The sequence below is a fragment of the Pristiophorus japonicus genome, chromosome 20 (assembly GCF_044704955.1).
Source record: "Pristiophorus japonicus isolate sPriJap1 chromosome 20, sPriJap1.hap1, whole genome shotgun sequence".
Taxonomy (NCBI): domain Eukaryota; kingdom Metazoa; phylum Chordata; class Chondrichthyes; family Pristiophoridae; genus Pristiophorus; species Pristiophorus japonicus.
Window position 1 is genome coordinate 15,665,916 of NC_091996.1, and position 23,092 is coordinate 15,689,007.

The window sequence follows — 23,092 nt, forward strand, 5'->3', positions numbered from 1 at the left end:
ACAAGTGGGAACTTGACAAGTCGATCTAAAATGATCAATTAAGAGCTAAAATTTCACTGTGTCAAATGAAGTATTACAAAGTTACAAAGTACTTACAGCACAGAAACAGGTCATTCGGCCCAGCAGGTCCATGCTGGTGTTTATGCTCCACACGAGCCTCCTCCCACCCTTGTTAATCGAATCCCATCAACATATCCTCTATTCCTTTCCCCTTCATATGTTTATCCAGATTCCCCTTAAATGCATCAATGCTAATTGTCTCAACCACTCCCTGTGGTAGCAAGTTCCACATTCTCACCACTCTCTGGGTAAAGACGTTTCTCCTGAATTCCCTATTGGATTTATTAGTGACTATCTTATATTTATGACCCCTAGTTCTGGTCTCACCTGCAAGTGGAATCATCTTCTCTACGTCTACCCTATCAAACCCTTTAGTAATGTATTTGCTTCATGGGTTCTTTGCTTAAGAATTTATAGTAACACATTGCTATTAAGGACTAGTTGGTTTATTAACAAAGGTTTAATAATCACACTAAACATTACCAATTCCTTCACTAGGCTCACAACTGCATACCTCATCGTGGATGACCTCAACCCAAGTGACTGGGGTTTTATTGAGTCTTGTGCACATCACATGGCTGACTAAGCCACTCACGATGCAACAGCTTTACAAACCTGAGCATGCTCACAGGTGCATAACATTACACCTTTCATAATCTTACAGGGGTGATTCTCAGCTTTCATTGTATGTCAGGTGGCGGATAACCAAGCTTCCTCTGGGCCCTCTCAATCTTCTTTTCTCCAATTGAAGATAGGCAGCTATGTGAATTTCTTCAACTAAGTTGAAACTCCTTGTCAGTCTGTTCTGAACTCCCGCCAATATTACACTACCCTCTTCAAAGGAGAGAGCCCAGAACTGCACACGATTTTCTAAAATAAGCTAAGCACCATCATAACCGGATTAAAATAATCGCCGTTTGATGTGTTCACACAGAAACTTTCAATTCACTCAGGGAAAGTTGCCCCACACATAGGCCAACTATTGTCCTGTACAATTAATCGAGAGAAATTATCCTTATTCCCACAATTAGAAAACCAACTTTACCCCCCAAAACTGTGTAAAATGTTGCCATTACGCCCGAGATTGATGGAAAGCCATTATTGCTCCCTAAAGTTAATGGAAAGTAATCAATGGTCCACGTGACAGACAACATAGCGGATGCCAGTCTTACCTTTCACATAGACAAACCCAATCGCTTTGATCATCCCCACGGCACTTTCTGCGGTGCACACGTAAGTACCAGAATCTTCTTTGGAAACCTTTTCTATAATCAGTTCACTCAGACCTTCATCCCCAGATTCTTTCGCTGAATGACGAAACAGGATAAGCACCTCTGGTTAATACAGCAGCTGGATAAATAGCCCAGTTTAACCCAATGTAATAAAAAAAGACAATGCTATTCACCTTATTTCATAATATGAACCCCTCCCCCCAAACTGGTTAACTATGAATCCACTCCCTCTTTGACTCTGATGTATGAGATTCACTAGCCAATAAGCAGCTCATCTCCAGACTTTTAATGTCTTTCCTGAGCAGGAAGTGCATGAAAGCAGGTCTGGGGATGATTCACCCTTCCCTCCTTCCCTATTGACTCTCAGTCATTCTGAACCCAATTTCCCTTCTCTATCCCCACATCTGCCCGCAAAGATGCAGATTAAGACACAGCTCGGGTCTCAGCCTGCAAGAGAAGATTCACAGGCTTGAGTCTACACAATACCATTCCACCAGCCGGCCAGATGCTAAAGGCTAATGGAACATCGGCATTTATCTGAAGGGGGCTGGATTACAAAGGAGAGGAAGCTATGCTTCAGTTGTATAGAGCCCATTTGGAGAATTGCATTCCGGTTTGGGCACTGCACCTCAGGAAGCATACATTGGCCTTGGCGGGGGATCAGCGCAGATTCACCAGAATGATACTGGGGCTAACAGGGTTAAATTATGAAGACAGGCTGCTGAAACTTGGCTTGTCTTCCCTTGAGTTTAGAAGGTTGAGGGGTGATCTGATTGAGGTGTTTAAAATATGAAAAGGATTCGATTGGATAGATACCGAGAAACGAGTTCGTCTGATGGGGGAAATCAAGAACAAGGGGGCACAATCTTAAAATTAGAGCCAGGCCGTTTAGGGGGAAAATCAGGAAGCACTTCTTCACACAAAGGGTAGTGGAAATCTGGAATTCTCTCCCCCTAAAAGCTATGGACGCCAGCCTTGCCCGACTGAATACATCGCTAAGGCACATTTCATATCGCTAAGGCTATCGCCCAAATTAAAAAGGCGAAACTAGCAGTTTTTAAAATGGGCGATATTCCAGTGATCCTGAAAAATAAAAAAAAGCACTAAGGCTGGAAATATTGCCTATTTTTGGCCGATGGCGACCACAGTGGAAAGTCTAGCCTTTGGAGCTTTTACCAGGATCGCTAGATTTTTGTTGGCTAAGGGTATCGAGGGATATGGAGCAAAGGCAGGTAAATGGCATTGAGGTACGGATCAGCCCTGACCTCATTGAATGGCGGGGCAGGCTTGAAGGGCAGAATGGCCTCCTCCTGTCCCTAATGCTGCATGCTATCATTCCATGACACAGCAAGACTGCACACGACCAGCTACCACAGCAGCTGTCAGAAAAAGCTGGTACTTGAGACCAGGACAAGCGGTGCTGATGATCTGGCAATCATTATTAGGCTGTTACCTTTGACTGGTGCCACAGCTGGATCACTGGTCCACAGGAGGAGTGCAGGTCCGTATGACAAACAATTACACGGAGTACAATAACCTGCATATAATGCAGCCTGACCAATACAATCCCAAGGAGAAACCCCACTGACATAATCCTGCTCTTCAATCTAACAATTCCAAAGGGTTAATCTAGAGCAAATGCCAGAGTTTTGATAGAAAGAGAGACCAAGTTCCATACTTCAACAATGGGAATTTTTCAGCATCTTTGAATGCATGTATTCAGGATTTAAGTTTCTCCATTCGTACTCTCACCCACAGCAAATAAGGTGAATAACGGCAGCACTGTGTGACCCGACTGGTTTTATAGTGCAATAGGGACAAGAGAGACTTACATTGATATAGCGCCTTTCACAACCACCGGAGGTCTCAAAGCGCTTTAAAGCACTTTTGGAGTGTAATGTAGGAAACGCAGCAGCCAAATTGGGAACAGCAAGCTCCCACAAACAGCAATGTGATAATGACCAGATAATCTGTTTTAGTGATGTTGATTGAGGGATAAATATTGGCCAGGACACTGGAGATAACTCCCCTGCTCTTCTTTGAATTAGTGCCATAGGATCTTTTACGTCCACTTGAGAGGGCAGATGGGGCCTCGGTTTAATGTCTTATCCGAAAGACGGCACCTCCGACAGTGTAGCATTCCCTCAGCACTGCGCTGAAGTGTCAGCCTAGATTTTTGTGCTCAAGTCCTTGGAGTGGGACTTGAACCCACAACTTTCTGACTCAGAGGCGAGAGTGCTGCCCACTGAGCCACAGCTGATACTAATAATGAAAGTATGTGGCAGAACCATTCTGTTCAACATAATTCGAGCAAAAAACCTCGGAATGTTTAATATAGCCAGTAAATGTGTGCTTGAGGACCTGTGCTTTATTCTTACCTACCCCCGTTTTCCTTTTGTGAAGGTACTAACTTGCAATGGGAAACAGTTCCTCAGATACCAACCACCCCTTGGTGTCTCACCAAGTGGCCTTTTTCATGCTTAAGCTGGACAATGGCCTGCTGATGCTCAGCTAAGCAGGCAGAGTCTCAGAATAAGGGGTCAGCCATTGAGGACTGAGATGAGGATAAATTTCTTCACTCAGAGGGTGGTGAATCTTTGAAATTCTCTGTTCCAGAGGGGTGTGCAGGCTCAGTCGTTGAGTATGTTCAAGACAGAGATCGATAGATGTTTGGACTCCAGGGGAGTCAAGTGAAATGGAGATCGGGTGGGAAAGTGGAGTTGAGGTCGACAATCAGCCATGATCTTATTGAATGGCGGAGCAGGCTGGAGGGATCGTATGGCCTATTCCTGCTCCTAATTATTATCTTGTTATTCGACTGCGACGTCTATCACAAGCAAAAACCAACCTGCCCCCAACCTATGTCACTGTTAAGCAACGCCTCGATTTCAAAATTCTCATCCTTGTTTACAAATCTCTGCATGGTCTCGCCCCTCCCTATCTCTTTAATCTCCTTCAGCTTCACAATCCCCCCCTCCCCCCAAGATATTGCCACTCTTCTAATTCTGCCCTCCTGAGCATCCCTGATAATAATCGCTCAACCATTGGTGGCCGTGCCTTCTGTTGTCTAGGCCCCAAGCTCTGGAACTCCCTCCCTAAACCTCTCCGTCTCTCTACCTCTCTTTCCACCTTCAAGACGCTCCTTAAAACCTTGTGCTACCAGGCATTCTCCGACTGGTTTCACCAGCGATAGAGCCGGAGTGTGCTCGCCGATGTACATTGGCTCCCAGTTAAGCAACACCTCGATTTCAAAATTCTCATCCTTATTTTCAAATCCCTCCACGGCCTCGCCCCTCCCTATCTCTGTAATCTCCTCCAGCCCCACAAACATCCCCCGAGATGTCTGCGCTCCTCTAATTCTGCCCTCTTCAGCATTGCTGATTATAATCGCTCAACCATCGGTGGCCGTGCCTTCTGTTGCCTAGGCCCCAAGCTCTGGAACTCCCTCCCTAAACCTCTCCGCCTCTCTTGCCTCCTTCATGACACTCCTTAAAATCTACCTCTTTGACCAAGCTTTTGGTCACCTGCCGTAATTTCTTCTTATGTGGCTCGGTGTCAAATTTATTTGTTTTGTCTTAAACCACTCCTGTGAAGCGCCTTGGGACATTTTACTACTTTAAATGTGCTATCTCATCGCCGAGAGCATGCAGAAGCCAAGCGCAGGCAGCAGAAGGAGCGTGCGGCAAACCAGTCCCAACCACCCTTTCCTTCAGCCACTGTCTATCCCACCTGTGACAGAGACTGTCACTCCGGTATTGGACTGTTCAGTCACCTAAGAACTCATTTTTGGAGTGGAAGCAAGTCTTCCTCGATTTCGAGGGACTGCCTATGAAAATGATGAATACAAGTTGTTGTTGTTCTAGACTGGAGGACGAGCAGGGACAGGAATCCTGGTCGATTATTTCCCATCCAGGAGTGCTGAAGCCAACTGTAGCAGAGATTAGTTAGCTCAAGACCGACCAGGAATCAAAGCCGAGATCTTTCCGCGGACTGTCTCTCGAGCTCAGTTTCACTCAGAGCAGCGCACGTACTGATTGAGACATCGACGGGGTAAGACACCATTCCCTTGGAAAACAGTGTGTGTGTTTGGGGAGAAATCCAGAAGAAGGGCACACCATTTCCATGACATTAGGCGCCAATCATGCAATGCAGTGATCGGCATTTGTTTTCAAACATGTTTCTCTAAAATGTTCATAGGATGTCCTGCGTTTGATTCCCAGTCTTTGCTGAGTTGGTTAATGGTGTGGCGGGGGGTAGAAATAATGGGCCCTGACGGCCCATGGACGAGTGCGCAAGATATCAGTCAGGATGTTGCCTCTTGATTGCTGTCCAGTGATCCCTACTAGAAAATGCGCAAGTGGTACCCAGAGGTGAGGACAAGATCAGGATTGCCTGTCATGCTTCTGTGGTCATCTTACCTGCCAACACTCTCTCAGTCGGCTCTTGTGTGAAGGACAGCCCCTTGGGTGAGGAAGGCCAGCACCCATGGGGGCCAATACTGTCCCCCCGCACTCACACCCCGTTTTGTGTGTTTTTACTGCCGCGGTGGTTGAGGTCGCCTCTTGAGCAAAATTCCACTCTTTGGTTTTCCCTGATCCAGAAGTCGCTTTCAATGGGGGCAAAAACGTGGCAGTGGCAACACCTGAGGAGCAGAAGTTGGGGGGGGGGCGGTTTGTGGCGTGTCTGCCGCGATAAGGTCACCATGGCGCCGCGTCACCACAGCTCTCCCCTTTACTTAAAACTTCGGCCCACTGGACCACCAGGGAGGGTTTCAGCTGGGCCAGCGGCCTGGCACCCAAGAAGGGGTGCCTGGCTGCCTATTAACGGCCCGGTCGAACCCGGGGGGCATAACTGTCGGCATGGCAGTCGGCCGACAACAAAAAACCATGGGAAGCCGCACCACCGTTGCAGAAGGCCTCAGCCTCATTGGACCATCAGGAAAAAGCAGGTTTTGGCACCACCGGGCGGGCCGAAGATTTTCACGGTGGAATTTTGCCGTCGGGGGTATGGTAGATCAGGGGTGTGCGTTGTGATGATGCACTTAACACGATTGGCAGCAGCGGAGCAGGTCACCGCTGGGATAACACTGGAGCGGAATTTTGATAATGGCGGCCATTACACGAAAAGTCGGCGGCCATTGCACTCCGCAGCGTGGCACCGATTTCTGGTGTTAACAGGCCTTCAGAGTAGGGGCAATTCCGGCCCCATGGAGTTAGCACCTTGAGGAAAGGAAGAGGCTTAACCAGTTAATAGAAAATTACCAATAAATTACCAAAGATGCATTTCATGAAGATAGTTCCCTCATGAAACATCTGAGGGGGATCGACAGGTTAGATGCTGAGATGTTGTTTCCCCTGGCTGGAGAGTCTAGATCTAGGGGGCCTACAACAGTGACGACAATCCAAAAGTGCTTCATTGGCTGCAAGGCGCTTTGAGACGTCCGGTGGTCATGAAAGGTGCCATACAAATGCAAGTCTTTCTTTCATAATCTCAGAATAGGTGTCGGCCATTTAGGACTGAGATGAGGAAGAATTTCTTCACTCAGAGGGTGGTGAATCTTTGGAATTCTCTGCCTCAGAGGGCTGTGGATGCTCAGTCGTTGAGTATATTCAAGATTGAAATGAATTGATTTTTGAACACTAAGGTAATCAAGGGATATGGGGATCGGGCGGAAAAGTGGAGTTGGTTTAGAGGTTCAGTCATGATTAGCAATCTCGTTGTGCGAGGCCCCTTGGGGAAGAGTGACCATAATATGGTGGAATTCTGCATTGGGATGGAGAATGAAGCAGTTAATTCAGAGACCATGGTCCAGAACTTAAAGAAGGCTAACTTTGAAGGTATGAGGCGTGAATTGGCTGGGATGGATTGGTGAATGATACTTAAGGGGTTGACTGTGGATGGGCAATGGCAGACATTTAGAGACCGCATGGATGAACTACAACAATTGTATATTCCTGTCTGGCATAAAAATAAAAAAGGGAAGGTGGCTCAACCGTGGCTATCAAGGGAAATCAGGGATAGTATTAAAGCCAAGGAAGTGGCATACAAATTGGCCAGAAATAGCAGCGAACCTGGGGATTGGGAGAAATTTAGAACTCAGCAGAGGAGGACAAAGGGTTTGATTAGGGCAGGGAAAATGGAGTATGAGAAGAAGCTTGCAGGGAACATTAAGACGGATTGCAAAAGTTTCTATAGATATGTAAAGAGAAAAAGGTTAGTAAAGACAAACGTAGGTCCCCTGCAGTCAGAATCAGGGGAAGTCATAACGGGGAACAAAGAAATGGCGGACCAATTGAACAAGTACTTTGGTTCGGTATTCACGAAGGAGGACACGAACAACCTTCCGGTTATAAAAGGGGTCGGGGAGTCTAGTAAGGAGGAGGAACTGAGGGAAATCCTTATTAGCTGGGAAATTGTGTTGGGGAAATTGATGGGATTGAAGGCCGATAAATCCCCAGGGCCTGATGGACTGCATCCCAGAGTACTTAAGGAGGTGGCCTTGGAAATAGTGGATGCGTTGACAGTCATTTTCCAACATTCCATTGACTCTGGATCAGTTCCTATAGAGTGGAGGGTAGCCAATGTAACCCCACTTTTTAAAAAAGGAGGGAGAGAGAAAACAGGGAATTATAGACCGGTCATCCTGACATCGGTAGTGGGTAAAATGATGGAATCAATTATTAAGGATGTCATAGCAGTGCATTTGGAAAGAGGTGACATGATAGGTCCAAGTCAGCATGGATTTGTGAAAGGGAAATCATGCTTGACAAATCTTCTGGAATTTTTTGAGGATGTTTCCAGTAGAGTGGACAAGGGAGAACCAGTTGATGTGATATATTTGGACTTTCAGAAGGCGTTCGACAAGGTCCCACACAAGAGATTGATGTGCAAAGTTAGAGCACATGGGATTGGGGGTAGTGTACTGACATGGATTGAGAACTGGTTGTCAGACAGGAAGCAAAGAGTAGGAGTAAATGGGTACTTTTCAGAATGGCAGGCAGTGACTAGTGGGGTACCGCAAGGTTCTGTGCTGGGGCCCCAGCTGTTTACACTGTACATTAATGATTTAGATGAGGGGATTAAATGTAGTATCTCCAAATTTGCGGATGACACTAAGTTGGGTGGCAGTGTGAGCTGCGAGGAGGATGCTGTGAGGCTGCAGAGCGACTTGGATAGGTTAGGTGAGTGGGCAAATGCATGGCAGATGAAGTATAATGTGGATAAATGTGAGGTTATCCACTTTGGTGGTAAAAACAGAGAGACAGACTATTATCTGAATGGTGACAGATTAGGAAAAGGGGAGGTGCAACGAGACCTGGGTGTCATGGTACATCAGTCATTGAAGGTTGGCATGCAGGTGCAGCAGGCGGTTAAGAAATCAAATGGCATGTTGGCCTTCATAGCAAGGGGATTTGAGTATAGGGGCAGGGAGGTGTTGCTACAGTTGTACAGGGCATTGGTGAGGCCACACCTGGAGTATTGTGTACAGTTTTGGTCTCCTAACCTGAGGAAGGACATTCTTGCTATTGAGGGAGTGCAGCGAAGGTTCACCAGACTGATTCCTGGGATGGCGGGACTGACCTATCAAGAAAGACTGGATCAACTGGGCTTGTATTCACTGGAGTTCAGAAGAATGAGAGGGGACCTCATAGAAACAATTAAAATTCTGACGGGGTTAGACAGGTTAGATGCAGGAAGAATGTTCCCAATGTTGGGGAAGTCCAGAACCAGAGGTCACAGTCTAAGGATAAGGGGTAAGCCATTTAGGACCGAGATGCGGAGGAACTTCTTCACCCAGAGAGTGGTGAACCTGTGGAATTCTCTACCACAGAAAGTTGTTGAGGCCAATTCACTAAATATATTCAAAAAGGAGTGAGATGAAGTCCTTACTACTAGGGGGATCAAGGGGTATGGCGAGAAAGCAGGAATGGGGTACTGAAGTTGAATGTTCAGCCATGAACTCATTGAATGGCGGTGCAGGCTAGAAGGTCCGAATGGCCTACTCCTGCACCTATTTTCTATGTTTCTATGTTTCTATGTTTCTATGATCTTATTGAATGGCGGAGCAGGCTCGAGGAGCCTTATGGCCTACTCCTTACGTTCAATAGAGGATACAGGGAACAGTGCTGGAATGCCGCTGGTGTTCACCGCCATACCTGCTATCGGCTTGTTATTGAAGATCCAGCTGATGGATGGAGTTGGAAGGCCCTTTGCCGCACACGTCAGTAACAGCCTTTCCCCTTTGTGGAGAGACACGTCTGCAGGGAGCTCGGTGAATGCAGGGTGAACACTAACCGACAGGTGGATGTCGTGGCTGTCCTTGCCCACTGCGCTTACCGCCGTGCAAGTGTAGACACCGGCGTCCTCCGGCTGTGGGATGAAGAAAAGAAAGAAGGTTAAGCCGTTCTCAGCCCACTCTCCATGGGCACGGGACCAGCCAAAACTGCAGCGCTGAACTGGCAATCTCTAACCGGGCCGGTGTTGGAGATGGAAGTGTTCCTCTGCTGGAGGGAGAGGGCTGCTCATCTCAAACTGGGACTGTGGCAGCTTGTTGGGGTGGGAGAAGGTTGGCTCTACAACCAGTCAGCCGTGGCTCAGTGGATAGCACTCTCACCTCTGAGTCACAAGGTTGTAGGTTTAAGTCACACTCCAGACACTTGAGCACAAATCCAGGCTGACACTCCCAATGCAGTGCTGAGGGAGCGCTGCACTGTTGAAGGTGCCATCTTTCGGATGAGACGTTAAACCGAAGCCCCGCCTGCCCCCTTGGATGGACGTAAAAGATCCCATGGCCACTATTTTGAAGAAGAACAGGGGAGTTATCCCTGGGGCCAATATTTATTCCTCAATCAATATTAAAAAACAGATTATCTGGTCATTATCACATTGCTGTTTGTGGGAGCTTGCTGTGCGCAAATTGGCTGCTGCATTTTCCACATTACAAGTGACTACACTCCAAAAGTACTTCATTGGCTGTAAAGTGCTTTGAGACGTCCGGTGGTCGTGAATGGTGCTGTATAAATCCAAGTCTTTCTTTCTTTAACTATCCCAGTGCTGGTGACGTTTGACACTGACAGTGATCATCGTCATAGGCAGTCCCTCGAAATCGAGGAAGACTTACTTGACACTGATGGGCTGCCGACAGTACCTGCAGGGAACCGTTAAATGAATGGGCTGTAAATGGTGAGCAATGCGCCCTCGGGGTGGAATCGGCTCCTTCCCCATGCTCAGTGGCATGTCTTCAGAAATATCAGCCCCTGACAGCCCAAACAAGCGTGAAGGTATTCTATTTCCCAGCGCTGACCTGCCTCTCATTGTCACTCATCCTGATGAGCACAAATCGAGAGATGCATAAAATGTCTGAGACAAGCCCATCACAGTTCAGGGGTCACGCTGCGTCAGACATGCAAATTTCTGCCTCACACTTTAAAAAAAATTGACTTCCAATCTGGAGAAACTTCCCTAGAAACGGAAATGCTTTCCAGTTGACCCACAGGATATCTGTAAGAACAATCGGCCTCTATTTGTTTTCAGGATCTTGCAGCTATTAGGCCTTGTTGACGTAGGAGCAACAGGCCAAGGTACGCACACCTGTTCCTTAGCAGCAGAATAATACATTGCTGCTCCTATCCTTCTGAAAACGCACACCACCTGACTTATGACCAGTGAGGCCACGGGAGATCCATGAGTATTAACAAATTACAGTTTGAACCTCCCGTATCCGGAACCCTCGGGACCTGGCTTGTTCTGGATAAGGGATTTTTCCGCACGAGGGATGGTCACGTTAAATTGGATGATACAGGTACTGAGCAAGGGGATATTCGGCGAAAGGCAAGTGGTACTGTTCTGATGAAGGGTCATCGACCTCAAACGTTAACTCTGTTTCCCTCCACAGCCGTTGCCTGACCCGCTGAGATTTCCAGCATTTTCTGCTTTTATTTCAGACTGCAGCATCTGCAGTATTTCACTTTTGTACCAGTGTTTAATTCACTGCCACTTCTCTTCTAGGAAGGCCCACCTTCAAGAAATTCTGCTCTTCCCTCAGACGGGATTTCCATTTGTCTCTTTTAGCTGTTCTTTTTGAACATTTGCCAGTTCTGACGAAGGGTCGTCGACCCGAAACGTTAACTCTGTTTCTCTCTCCACAGATGCTGCCTGACCCGTTGAGTATTTCCAGCATTTTCTGTTTTAATTTCAGATTCCAGTATCCGCAGTAGTTTGCTTTTGTGCCAGCGGTTCTTGCCCACCCACTCCGCTGTAGTATGGTACAAGGAGCGAGAGAGCGAGGTGGACAGGGAGGGAAAATAACTTTTAAAAGAAGTGGATGGGGTTCCCCGATGGCTCAGCTGATGAATTGGCCACTCGGTGTGGTGCTGACTCAATGAAAGAGCTCAGGGCATCCCAACGCTCTTTACAGCCAATGAAGTACTTTTGGAGTGTCGTTGCTGCAAAGGGGATGGAGTATAAAAGCAGGGAAGTCTTGCTACAGCTATATAAAGGTATTGGTGAGGCCACACCTGAAATACTGCGTGCAGTTTTGGTTTCCATATTTACGAAAGGATATACTTGCTTTGGAGGTAGTTCAGAGAAGGTTCACTAGGTTAATTCCGGAGATGAGGGGGTTGATTTATGAGGAAAGGTTGAGTAGGTTGGGCCTCTACTCATTGGAATTCAGGTGATCTTATCGAAACGTATAAGATTATGAGGGGGCTTGACAAGGTGGATGCAGAGAGGATGTTTCCACTGATGGGGGAGACTAGAACTAGAGGGCATGATCTTAGAATAAGGGGCCGCCCATTTAAAACAGAGATGAGGAGAAATTTTTTCTCTCAGAGGGTTGTAAATCTGTGGCATTCACTGCCTCAGAGAGCTGTGGAAGCTGGAACATTGAATAAATTCAAGACATAAATAGACAGTTTCTTAAATGATAAAGGGATAAGGGGATATGGAGACCGGGCAGGGAAGTGGAGCTGAGTCCATGATCAGATCAGCCATGATTTTATTGATTGGCAGAGCAGGCTCGAGGGGCCACATGGCCTACTCCTGTTCCTATTTCTGTTGTCCTTATATGTTTTTACGTAATGTAGGAAATGCAGAAGACAATTTGAGCACAGCAAGCTCCCACAAACAGCAATGTGATAATGACTAGATCATCTGTTTTTTTAGTGATGTTGACTGAGGGATAAATATTGGCCGAGGACACAAGGGATAACTTCCCTGCTCATCGTCCAAATAGTGCCATGAAATCTTTTATTCCCACCTGAGAGGACAGACGGGGCCTCGGTTTAACGTCTCATCCAAAAGACTACACCTCCGACAGTGCGGCACTCCCTCAGGGCTACACTGGAGTGTCAACCTGCATTTTGTGCTCAAGTCCCTGGAGTGAGGTTTGAACCGACAAACGTCTGACTCAGAGGCAAGTGTGCTGCCCACTGAGCCACAGCTGACACAACATCACAGGAAGGGCCAAGTTTGACCTTCAGTCCGTTAGCTGACCTCAGTCAAGAGTGACAGCGGTAGAGATGCTACAATGGGCCCCTTGGGAAAGGAACATCATTCACAGTTGCCACCTCTGTTCGTTATCCAGTGACCCTTGCTTGAAACTGTGGGTGTGTCTGTGCAGACAACAGGTTCAGGCTGGAGTACTCTCCCCTGCTTAATACCAGGTCAGTATGTTAGTCAGGTCTCACAAGCAGACAGAGTGCTGGAACATTGCCCGCACCCATGAAACTGCGCTCCAGTACAAGCCAGCTTGACGTGCCTTAGAATCATAGAAATTCACAGCACGGAAGGAGGCTATTTCGGCCCATCATGTCCGCGCCGGCTGACAAAGAGCTATCCAGCCTAATCCCACTTTCCAGCTCTTGGTCCGTAGCCCTGTAGGTTACGGCAATTCAAGTGCCCATCCAAGTACTTTTTCAATGCTATGAGGGTCTCTGCCTCTACCACTCTTTCAGGTAGTGAGTTCCAGACCCCCACCACCCTTTGGGTGAAAAAAATCGCCTCTCAAATGCCCTCTAAACCTCCCTCCCCAATGACTTTAAATCTATGCCCCCTGGTTATTGATCCCTCTGCTAAGGGAAATAGATCCTTCCTATCCACTCTATCCAGGCCCCTCATAATTTTATACACCTCAATCAGGTCTCCCCTCCGCCTCCTCTGTTCCAACGAAAACAAGGTACAAGTTAGTGCTGAGCAGTCACCTACCATTGCGTTTTCCACGATCAGTTCTCCGGACTGCAGTGCGGTGAACTTTCCTGGAATATCGGGCACTGCAGCCCCATCCTTCTCCCAGTAGACCATGGGGGCAGGCGATCCCTGGGCAGCACAGGGCAAGAGTGCCTGCGAATCCCCCAGCACCGAAAACTTCGACTGACCAATCATTATCAACGGTGGAACTGCGTCAAAAGAAAACATCGTGAAACAGAGTATGATTCGCTCTCCCGTGTCTGGGGAAGGCCCTTCTAGCACCTCTTGTCATATTCCCGCATGGAATCCAAGAGAAGGCTTGCACATACAATCCTTTTTATCAGGGCCTTGGTGAGACCGCACCTGCAGTACTGTGCAAAGTTTTGGTCTCCAAGCTAACGAAGAATATATTTGCCTTGGAGGGGGTGCAATGGAAGTTCACTAGATTGATTCCTGGGATGAGAGGGCTGTCTTATGATGAGAGATTGTGTAGAATGGGCCTATACTCTCTGGAGTGGAGAAGAATGAGTATGGCGAGAAAGCAGGAATGGGGTACTGAAGTTGAATGTTCAGCCATGAACTCATTGAATGGTGGTGCAGGCTAGAAGGGCCGAATGGCCTACTCCTGTACCTATTTTCTATGTTTCTATGTTTTCTATGTTTCTATGATCTCATTGAAACATGCAAGATTCTGAAAGGGATTGACAGGGTAGATGCTGAGAGGTTGTTTCCCTTGGGTGGAGTGTCTAGACCTAGGGGGCACAGTGTCAGGATAAGGGGTAGGACAGAGATGAGGAGGAATTTCTTCACTCGGATGGTTGTGAATCTTTGGAATTCTCTGCCCCAGAGGGCTATGGATGCTGAGTCTCTGAATATATTCAAGGTCGAGATAAATAGATTTTTGGAGTCTAGGGGAATCAAAGGATATGGAGATCGGGCAGGAAAGTGGAGTTGAGGTCGATGATCAGCCATAATCTTCTTGAATGGTGGAGCAGGCTTGTGGCCTACTCCTGCTTCTTATGTTTTTATCAGCTCGAACCTCTCTCCACTGCCATATTTCTCGATTGCATTAATACTCTTGTGGTCATTACGCCGCTGAACTTTCCTCTCTTGTCCCTGCGAAGGTCCAGATGCTCCATTTTACACACTATTTATCCTTCTTGCACCCTCGCTGTGTGAATCATCAAACCCTTGTGCTGCCCTTACTCACTTTTCCAGGCCCGGAAAACTCACCTCCTCCAGTCTTCCCTTCCATCTGTCTTCCGTGGGTTATTGTTAAGGAATCATTACTTCTTGATGTACGCCATGATAAACCTCGGCAGTGTCTGTGCATGCAGCTCAGAAGGAGGTCATTCTGCCCATCTTGCCTATGCCAGCTCTTTGAAAGAGTTATCCAATTAGCCCCACACAATTTAGAAAAGGTAGGGCTTGCATTTATATAGCAACTTTCATATTCTCAGGACGTCCCAAAGTGTTTCACATCCAATTCACTACTCTCGAAGTGTAGTCACCATTGTCAGGTATCCAAACCTGCCATCCACGTTACACACAGCAAGATCCCGCAAACAGCAATGAGATCATGACCAGGGTTTTTTTGCTCCGGTGGTATTAGTTGAGGAATGAGTGTCGGCCAGAACATCAGCAGAATTCTCTGTTCTTAGAAGTAGAAACATAGAAATCTACAGCGCAGAAGACCATCTCGGCCCATCGTGTCCGCGCCGGCCGACAAAGAGCCACACGGCCCTCAGTCAGCAGCCCTGAGGGTTACAAAAAACCTATGAACAATGAACAATGGCAGAAAGGTAAAGAGCACCCAGTCCAACCAGTCCGCCCCACAGAACTGCGACACCCCTTACACCAAAACTTCTAAATCTTCTTCTAAATAATATCAAAGGATCTTTTACATCTACCTGAACAGGCAGACAGGGTCTCCTCTGACAATGCAGCACTCCCCTCCGTCCCCCTACCCCCCAGTACTACGCAGAAGTATCAGCAGAGACCATGAGGTAGAAAGGCGGCAAGAGGGCTGGTGACCCAGGCTATGGTTTCACAGGGGCTGAGTGGAGACCTGACAAAATCCCACTGGGAGGAGAAAGAATCAAACCTCGGGCCACTAGCTCAGAGCAACACAGGGACAGGTCAATGAACCACAGGAGAGAGTAATGGAAGGAACTGAAGAGAGAAAATGGTGGAATAACACAGCAGGTCTGTCAGCATCCATGACAGGTGAACAGAACAATTTTATGTAGTGCTGCTGACACAGAACCTGACTAGCAGTGAACGTGTTTTGGACAATCAGACTACAGTGCCACTGCCCTGTCTCCATAGTGAGGCGTTTCTTAGCAGTAGAGTCTTGGGAATTATGCTGAACATTTTAGGTGGTGTCAGCTGTGGCTTAGTGGGTAGCACTCTTGCCTCTGAGTCAGAAGGTTGTGGGTTCAAGTCCCACTCCAAGGACAAGCATAAAATCTAGGCTGACACTCCAGTGTAGTGCTGAGGAGGTGCTGCCTTTTGGATGAGACACTAAACTGAGTCCCCAGCTGGGGATGGATTATTGCAGATGCCAGCTTTTAGTGGCGCATTGATGTAAATAATGTAATAGAAACATAGAAAATAGGTGCAGGAGTAGGCCATTCGGCCCTTTGAGCCTGCACCGCCATTCAATGAGTTCATGGCTGAACATGCAACTTCAGTACCCCATTCCTGCTTTCTCGCCATACCCCTTGATCCCCCTAGTAGTAAGGACTTCATCTAACTCCTTTTTGAATATATTTAGTGAATTGGCCTCAACAACTTTCTGTGGTAGAGAATTCCACAGGTTCACCACTCTCTGGGTAAAGAAGTTTCTCCTCATCTTGGTCCTAAATGGCTTACCCCTTATCCTTAGACTGTGTCCCCTGGTTCTGGACTTCCCCAACATTGGGAACATTCTTCCTGCATCTAACCTGTCTAAACCCATCAGAATTTTAAACGTTTCTATGAGGTCCCCTCTCATTCTTCTGAACTCCAGTGAATACAAGCCCAGTTGATCCAGTCTTTCTTGATAGGTCAGTCCCGCCATCCCGGGAATCAGTCTGGTGAACCTTCGCTGCACTCCCTCAATAGCAAGAATGTCCTTCCTCAGGTTAGGAGACCAAAAGTGTACACAATACTCCAGGTGTGGCTCACCAAGGCCCTATACAACTGTAGCAATACCTCCCTGCCCCTGTACTCAAATCCCCTCGCTATGAAGGCCAACATGCCATTTGCTTTCTTAACCGCCTGCTGTACCTGCATGCCAACCTTGATGTACCATGACACCCAGGTCTCGTTGCACCTCCCCTTTTCCTAATTTGTCACCATTCAGATAATAGTCTGTCTCTCTGTTTTTACCATCAAAGTGGATAACCTCACATTATATTTCATCTGCCATGCATTTGCCCACTCACCTAACCTATCCAAGTCGCTCTGCAGCCTCATAGCATCCTCCTCGCAGCTCACACTGCCACTCAACTTAGTGTCATCCACAAATTTGGAGATACTACATTTAATCCCCTCGTCTAAATCATTAATGTACAGTGTAAACAGCTGGGGCCCCAGCACAGAACCTTGCGGTACCCCATTAGTCACTGCCTGCCATTCTGAAAAGTCCCCATTTACTCCTACTCTTTGCTTCCTGTCTGACAACCAGTTCTCAATCCATGTCAGCACACTACCCCCAATCCCATGTGCTTTAACTTTGCACATTAATCTCTTGTGTGGGACCTTGTCGAAAGCCTTCTGAAAGTCCAAATATACCACATCAACTGGTTCTCCCTTGTCCACTCTACTGGAAACATCCTCAAAAAAAATGTGACAGGAAAAGCTGCAACTGAACATTTGAATTGGCAGATTAAAACCAAAACGAGTTATTAAACTAATCTTTTTATATTTATACTCCAGCGCAGTGCTGAGGGAGCGTCGCATTTTTGGAGGTGCTGTCTTTCGGATGAGACGTTAAACCGAGGCCCCGTCTGCTCTCTCAGGTGGACATAAAAGATCCCACAGCCACTATTTTGAAGAAGAGCAGGGGAGTCATCCCTGGTGTCTTGGTCAATATTTATCTCTCAACCAACATCACTACAACAGATTATCAGGTCATTTTCACATGGCTGTTTGTGACAGCTTGCTTTGCACACATTGGCTGCAGTGTTTCCCACATTACAAATTGCCTGCTTTGGGATGTCCTGAGATCGTGAAAGTCGCTGTATAAATGCAAGGTCTTTTTTTCGTCCTGTTCTGAAATGTTAAGCCACATTTTCCTCTTTACAGATCCTGCTGCACCCGCTGGGCATTTATTTGATTTATTCACATTTATTTTTACTTCAGATTTCCAGCGTTTGCCGTTTTGTGTTTCTCTCTCTGCTGTAAAATAAAGGCTATTTCCCCTCAACACTAGAGACCACCCAACCCACACCCGCCTTTACAGCATTGGCTCAGTGCCAAATGTTCATAAAGTCACAGAAATCAGAGAAAAATTATGACACAGAAGGAGGTCATTCGGCCCATCGGGTCCCGTCGGCCAACAAAGAGCTATCCAGCCTAATCCCATGTTCCAGCACTAGGTCCGTAGCCCTGTAGGTTACGGCACTTCACGTGCACATCCAAGTACTTTTTAAATGTGATGAGGGTTTCTACTTCTACCACCCTTTCAGGCAGTGAGTTCCAGACCCCCACCACTCTCTGGGTGGAGACATTTTCCCTCATCTCCCCTCTAATCCATCCACCAATTAAATCTATGCCCCCTGAAGTTGTTTGATAATCGCTCCTTCATTAAAGGCGCTATAGAAATGCACGTCGTTGTTGTATTCGGGACGGTGCTGCTCTCACCCTGCACCACCAGAATCCTGTCCACGCTGACCACCCCAGCTTTGTTCCTGGCAATGCACGTGTACCAGCCTGCATCAGTGAGCTGGATCTGCGGGATCTGTAGGGATCCATTCGCGCGCGTTTGCAGGCGCAGGCGATCAACGATGGGGCGGCCATCTTTCACCCACGTTATCTTCGGCTTCGGGCGGCCTTGCGCCTCGCAGGGGAGCGTGGCTGAGTGGTCAATGGTGGTTTTATATTCCCTGCTATGAGGTTTGATAACTGGGGGAACTGAGGGAAAGAGAGAAAGTGTTATTTCCATCAATCGGGATACAATGAGCTGATTATTTAATGTTATTTATATTTTATATATATATATATCATAATCATTTGATTGCTGGTTGTCTCCTAGTCAGTCAGCACCTGATTCATAGCTGCCCAGTAGTCAGTGTATGTCTGCTGTGTAGCCGTCTTGGGGACAGTCTGTGTCTGATGTGTAGCTGTCTGGGGGTCAGTCTGTGTCTGATCCCTGTCCGTCTGAAGGTCAGTCTGTGTCTGGTGTGTAGCTGTCTGGAGGGTCAGTCTTTGTCTGGTGTGTAGATGTCTGGGGCGGTCAGTCTGTGTCTAGTGTGTAGCTGTCTGGAGGGTCAGTCTGTCTGGTGTGTAGCCGTCTGGGGGTCAGTCTGTGTCTGGTGTGTAGCTGTCTGTGGGGTCAGTCTGTGTCTGGTGTGTAGCCGTCTAGGGGTCAGTCTGTGTCTGATCCTTGTCCGTCTGGGGGTCAGTCTGTGTCTGGTGTGTAGCCGTCTGAGGGTCAGTCTGTGTCTGGCGTGTAGCCGTCTGGGGGTCAGTCTGTGTGTGATTACTGTCCGTCTGGCGGTCAGTCTGTGTCTGGTGTGTGGCTGTCTGAGGGACAGTCTGTGTCTGGTGTGTAGCCGTCTGGGGGTCAGTCTGTGTCTGATCCCTGGTCGTCTATAAATGATCAGACTGTACCGAATGCCTGGCTGTCCGATGGTCAGTCTGTGTCTGAGTCCAATCCCTTGAATGGACTTTTTTTTCCAAATGAAAAAATGTGAAAATTGCAATATATTTATAAAGTCTAGAATATTCTCCTACATTTGGACTACTCCTGAAAACTCCTGGCTTCATAGTCCTGTTGCTGCAGCCTGGGCCGTGCAGGTAAATACGGGGAGACTGTAGATTCTGATCACGGTTTCATTACAAACGGTTTCATTACTACAACGCTGTCAGTAACCCGTTAAACCAATTTTAGCGCCCTTGATTCCAAAGCATCAACTCTCTTCAAGCCCCTACCTTGGACCACCAACTTCGTCTTGCTCAGAGCAGTGCCGGCTGGATTTTGGGCAATGCACATGTAATTCCCAGAATCCTCTTCTGTGACTCTGCTGATCTCCAGCGCTCCATTGGCCAACAGGAAAGAGCCTGAGGCAGAAATCACAGTGATCAGACCGTCAATGTCATGTATCTTACATTATTATATATAACTGTATCCTAACATGCTATACATGACTGTAATAAGATATGACCTGTAACCACCAGCATACCTTACCACCAGGGGTGCACTTGCAAGAGACAGGTATATAAGGACAGGTCTCGGGCAAGTGCAGCATTCCAGAGCTGTGAAATAAAAGGTGCAGGTCCAGAGTGACCTTGACTTCACTACATGCCTCGTGTGAATCTGTACTGAGGGAACAGGACGTTACAGTGGCGATGGGTTACGGGATTACAGAATCCACAGAATGGCGATCAACGGATCAGATGAAAAGTACAATGCAGGAGACAATTGGGAGGACTTTATAGAAAGGCTCCAGAAAAGCTTTGTAACCAAAGACTGGTTAGGCGACGATAAGGCAGACAAGAGAAGAGCCCATCGCTTGACCAGCTGTGGCTCAAAAACATACGCTTTAATGAAGGATCTGTTGGCACCTAAGAAACCAGCAAGCAAGTCGTTTGAAGAATTGAGCACACTGGAAAGAGACCACCTGAAGCCAGCGAGCAGCCTACACATGGCCAGACACAGGTTCTACAACTACAGACGCTGTGGGGGCCAGAGCATACCCGACTTCATGGCGGAACTTCGGAGGTTGGCTAGTTTATGTGAGTTCTCCGATGAACTGAGGAGAGAAATGCTGAGAGACTTTTTCATTGAAGGAATAGGCCACGCAGGCATATTCCGAAAGCTCATAGAGACTAAGAACCTGACCTTCGAGGCAGCAGCACTGGTTGCACAGACATTCTTGGTAGGGGAAGAAGAAACGAGGTTGATTTACAATGCAGGTACGACAACTAACGAAATAATGGAACAAGGAGTTCACAGCATTAGAAAAGCTGCTACCCCCACACACAGAAAAAACCGGCAGAACAGGCTTTCGACAGCAAGCAGTGGCAACAGAAGCCATCAAGGGCCACAGAACGGCTGTTCACACCTCATCAACACCTCAGCAATCAACTACAAACTGAGAGAAGCTCAAGAGAGATCAGCCAGACGCAGCTCATTCTTTGCAAGCAGTCTGTGCTGGAGGTGTGGAGGTGGGCACTCGTCAAGGGAATGTCGATTTCAGTAGGCTGTTTGCAGGAACTGTGAATATACAGGGCATTTGGCCCGCATGTACAAAAAAACGGCAGCTCGGTTGGTATACGAATCGGATGGGTCAGAAAGCGGACCAGAAGACGGTGGGGACACTACCCAGGACACCGATGTACAGCGGGTCAACACAATCAATGGCCGCTGCTCCTACGACAGGACGCCTCCCATAATGATGAGGGTCCTACTTAATGGGATATCTGTTAACATGGAGCTGAATACAGGAGCGAATCAATCTCTCATGGGCTCTCAACAATTTGAACAACTGTGGCCGCATAAAAGAGACAGACCAAAACTCACAAGGGTCGACACCAAACTAAGGACCTATACCAAAGAAATCGTACCAGTCCTCGGCAGCGCCATGCTCTCTGTCACACACAAAGGGACAGTGAACCGACTTCCCCTGTGGATTGTCCCCGGAGACCCCCCAGCACTGCTGGGGTGAAGCTGGCTGGCAAAACTAAATTGGAAATGGGATGATGTCCATGCCATGTCATTAGAGGAAGGGACCTTCTGCTCAACAGTTATAAAGCGATTTGAACATCTCTTTCAGCCAGGTGTGGGCACTTTCAAAGGGGCCAAAGTCAAAATCTACATCACACAGGATGCTAGACCGGTCCATGACAAGGCCAGAGCTGTACCCTATGTGATGAGGGAAAAGATTGAACACGAACTAGACAGGCTTCTGCGGGAAGGCATTATATCACCTGTGGAATTTAGCGACTGGGCAAGTCCCATCGTCCCAGTCATGAAGCCTGATGGATCCGTACGAATCTGTGGGGACTGCAAATCTACCACAAACAGAGTCTCCCTACAGGACCAGTACCCGCTGCCCAGAGCGGAGGACTTATTTGCCACATTGGCTGGAGGTAAACTTTTCTCAAAATTAGACCTCACATCTGCATATATGACGCAAGAATTGACTGAGGAATCCAAGCTACTCACCACCATCAACACACATCGAGGCCTTTTCATTCGGCATCAGGTCGGCAGCTGCCATATTCCATCGCAACATGGAGAGTCTGCTCAAGTCCATCCCGGGGACGGTTGTATTTCAAGACGACATACTTATCACGGGCAGGGACACCGACTCCCATCTCCGTAATTTGGAGGAAGTACTAAAGTGGCTGGATCGGGTAGGCCTACGAGTCAAGAAATCCAAGTGCCTGTTTCTCGCACCCGAGGTTGAATTTTTGGGCAGAAGGATTGCCGTTGATGGAATCCGCCCAACAGAGTCCAAAACAGAAGCAATTCGCCTGGCACCCAGGCCCCGGAATGTCTCAGAACTGCGTGTCTTTCTCGGGCTACTCAATTACTTTGGGAACTTTATGCAGAACTTAAGCACACTGCTGGAGCCTCTCCACGTGCTACTCAGAAAGGGGTGCGATTGGTTTTGGGGGAACGCCCAGGAACGCACCTTCAATAAGGCACGCAACCTTCTGTGTTCCAACAGTGTTTTGACTTTCTTTGACCCAGGTAAAAAGCTAGTTCTCACATGCGATGTGTCAGCGTATGGGATCGGGTGCGTTTTGCAACATGTCAATAGTGCGGGCAAATTACAACCCATAGCTTATGCCTCCAGGTCACTTTCGCGGGCGGAGCGCGGGTACGGAATGGTAGAGAAGGAGGCGCTCGCGTGCGTGAATGGTGTCAAAAAGATACACCAATATCTTTTCGGGGCCAAGTTCGCATTGGAAACCGACCACAAGCCCCTCACGTCCCTCCTATCCAAGAGCAGGGCAATAAACGCCAACGCCTCAGCGCGAATTCAACGGTGGGCACTCATGCTGGCGTCCTACGACTCCACCATAAGGCACAGACCAGGCACAGACAACTGTGCCGACGCGCTCAGCAGGCTAACCCTGGTGACCACGGAAGGGTCTGACGAACAGGACTGTGAGATAGTCATGGCAATCAATGCCTTTGAGTCCACAGGTTCGCCCATGACGGCTCGCCAAATCAGAGCCTGGACGGCCAGCGACCCCACGTTATCCTTAGTAAAAAGATGTGTCCTAACCGGTGACTGGGCAGAGGCTCGCGATGCCTGCCCCGAGGAATTAAAACCCTTTCACAGGCGCATGCATAAGCTATCACTACAAGCAGACTGCCTGACGTGGGGCAGCCGAGTAGTCATGCCTCTGTGAGGCAGAGAGGCATTTGTCCGGGAGCTCCACTGCGAGCA

General features: G+C 47.9%; 1 protein-coding gene across 1 annotated transcript in view; it reads right to left on the bottom strand.

Moving 5' to 3' along the window:
- The window catches only part of LOC139233090 (hemicentin-1-like), a 530,358-nt gene that overhangs the window by 97,814 nt on the left and 409,452 nt on the right, over positions 1–23,092 (bottom strand). Inside the window, exons 80-84 of the mRNA XM_070863608.1 lie at positions 19,620–19,748; positions 18,330–18,599; positions 13,500–13,690; positions 9,449–9,662; positions 1,233–1,367 (exon numbers count right to left, since the gene is read on the bottom strand). Coding sequence (XP_070719709.1) covers positions 1,233–1,367; positions 9,449–9,662; positions 13,500–13,690; positions 18,330–18,599; positions 19,620–19,748 — 939 coding nt within the window. The remainder of the gene's footprint in view (positions 1–1,232; positions 1,368–9,448; positions 9,663–13,499; positions 13,691–18,329; positions 18,600–19,619; positions 19,749–23,092) is intronic.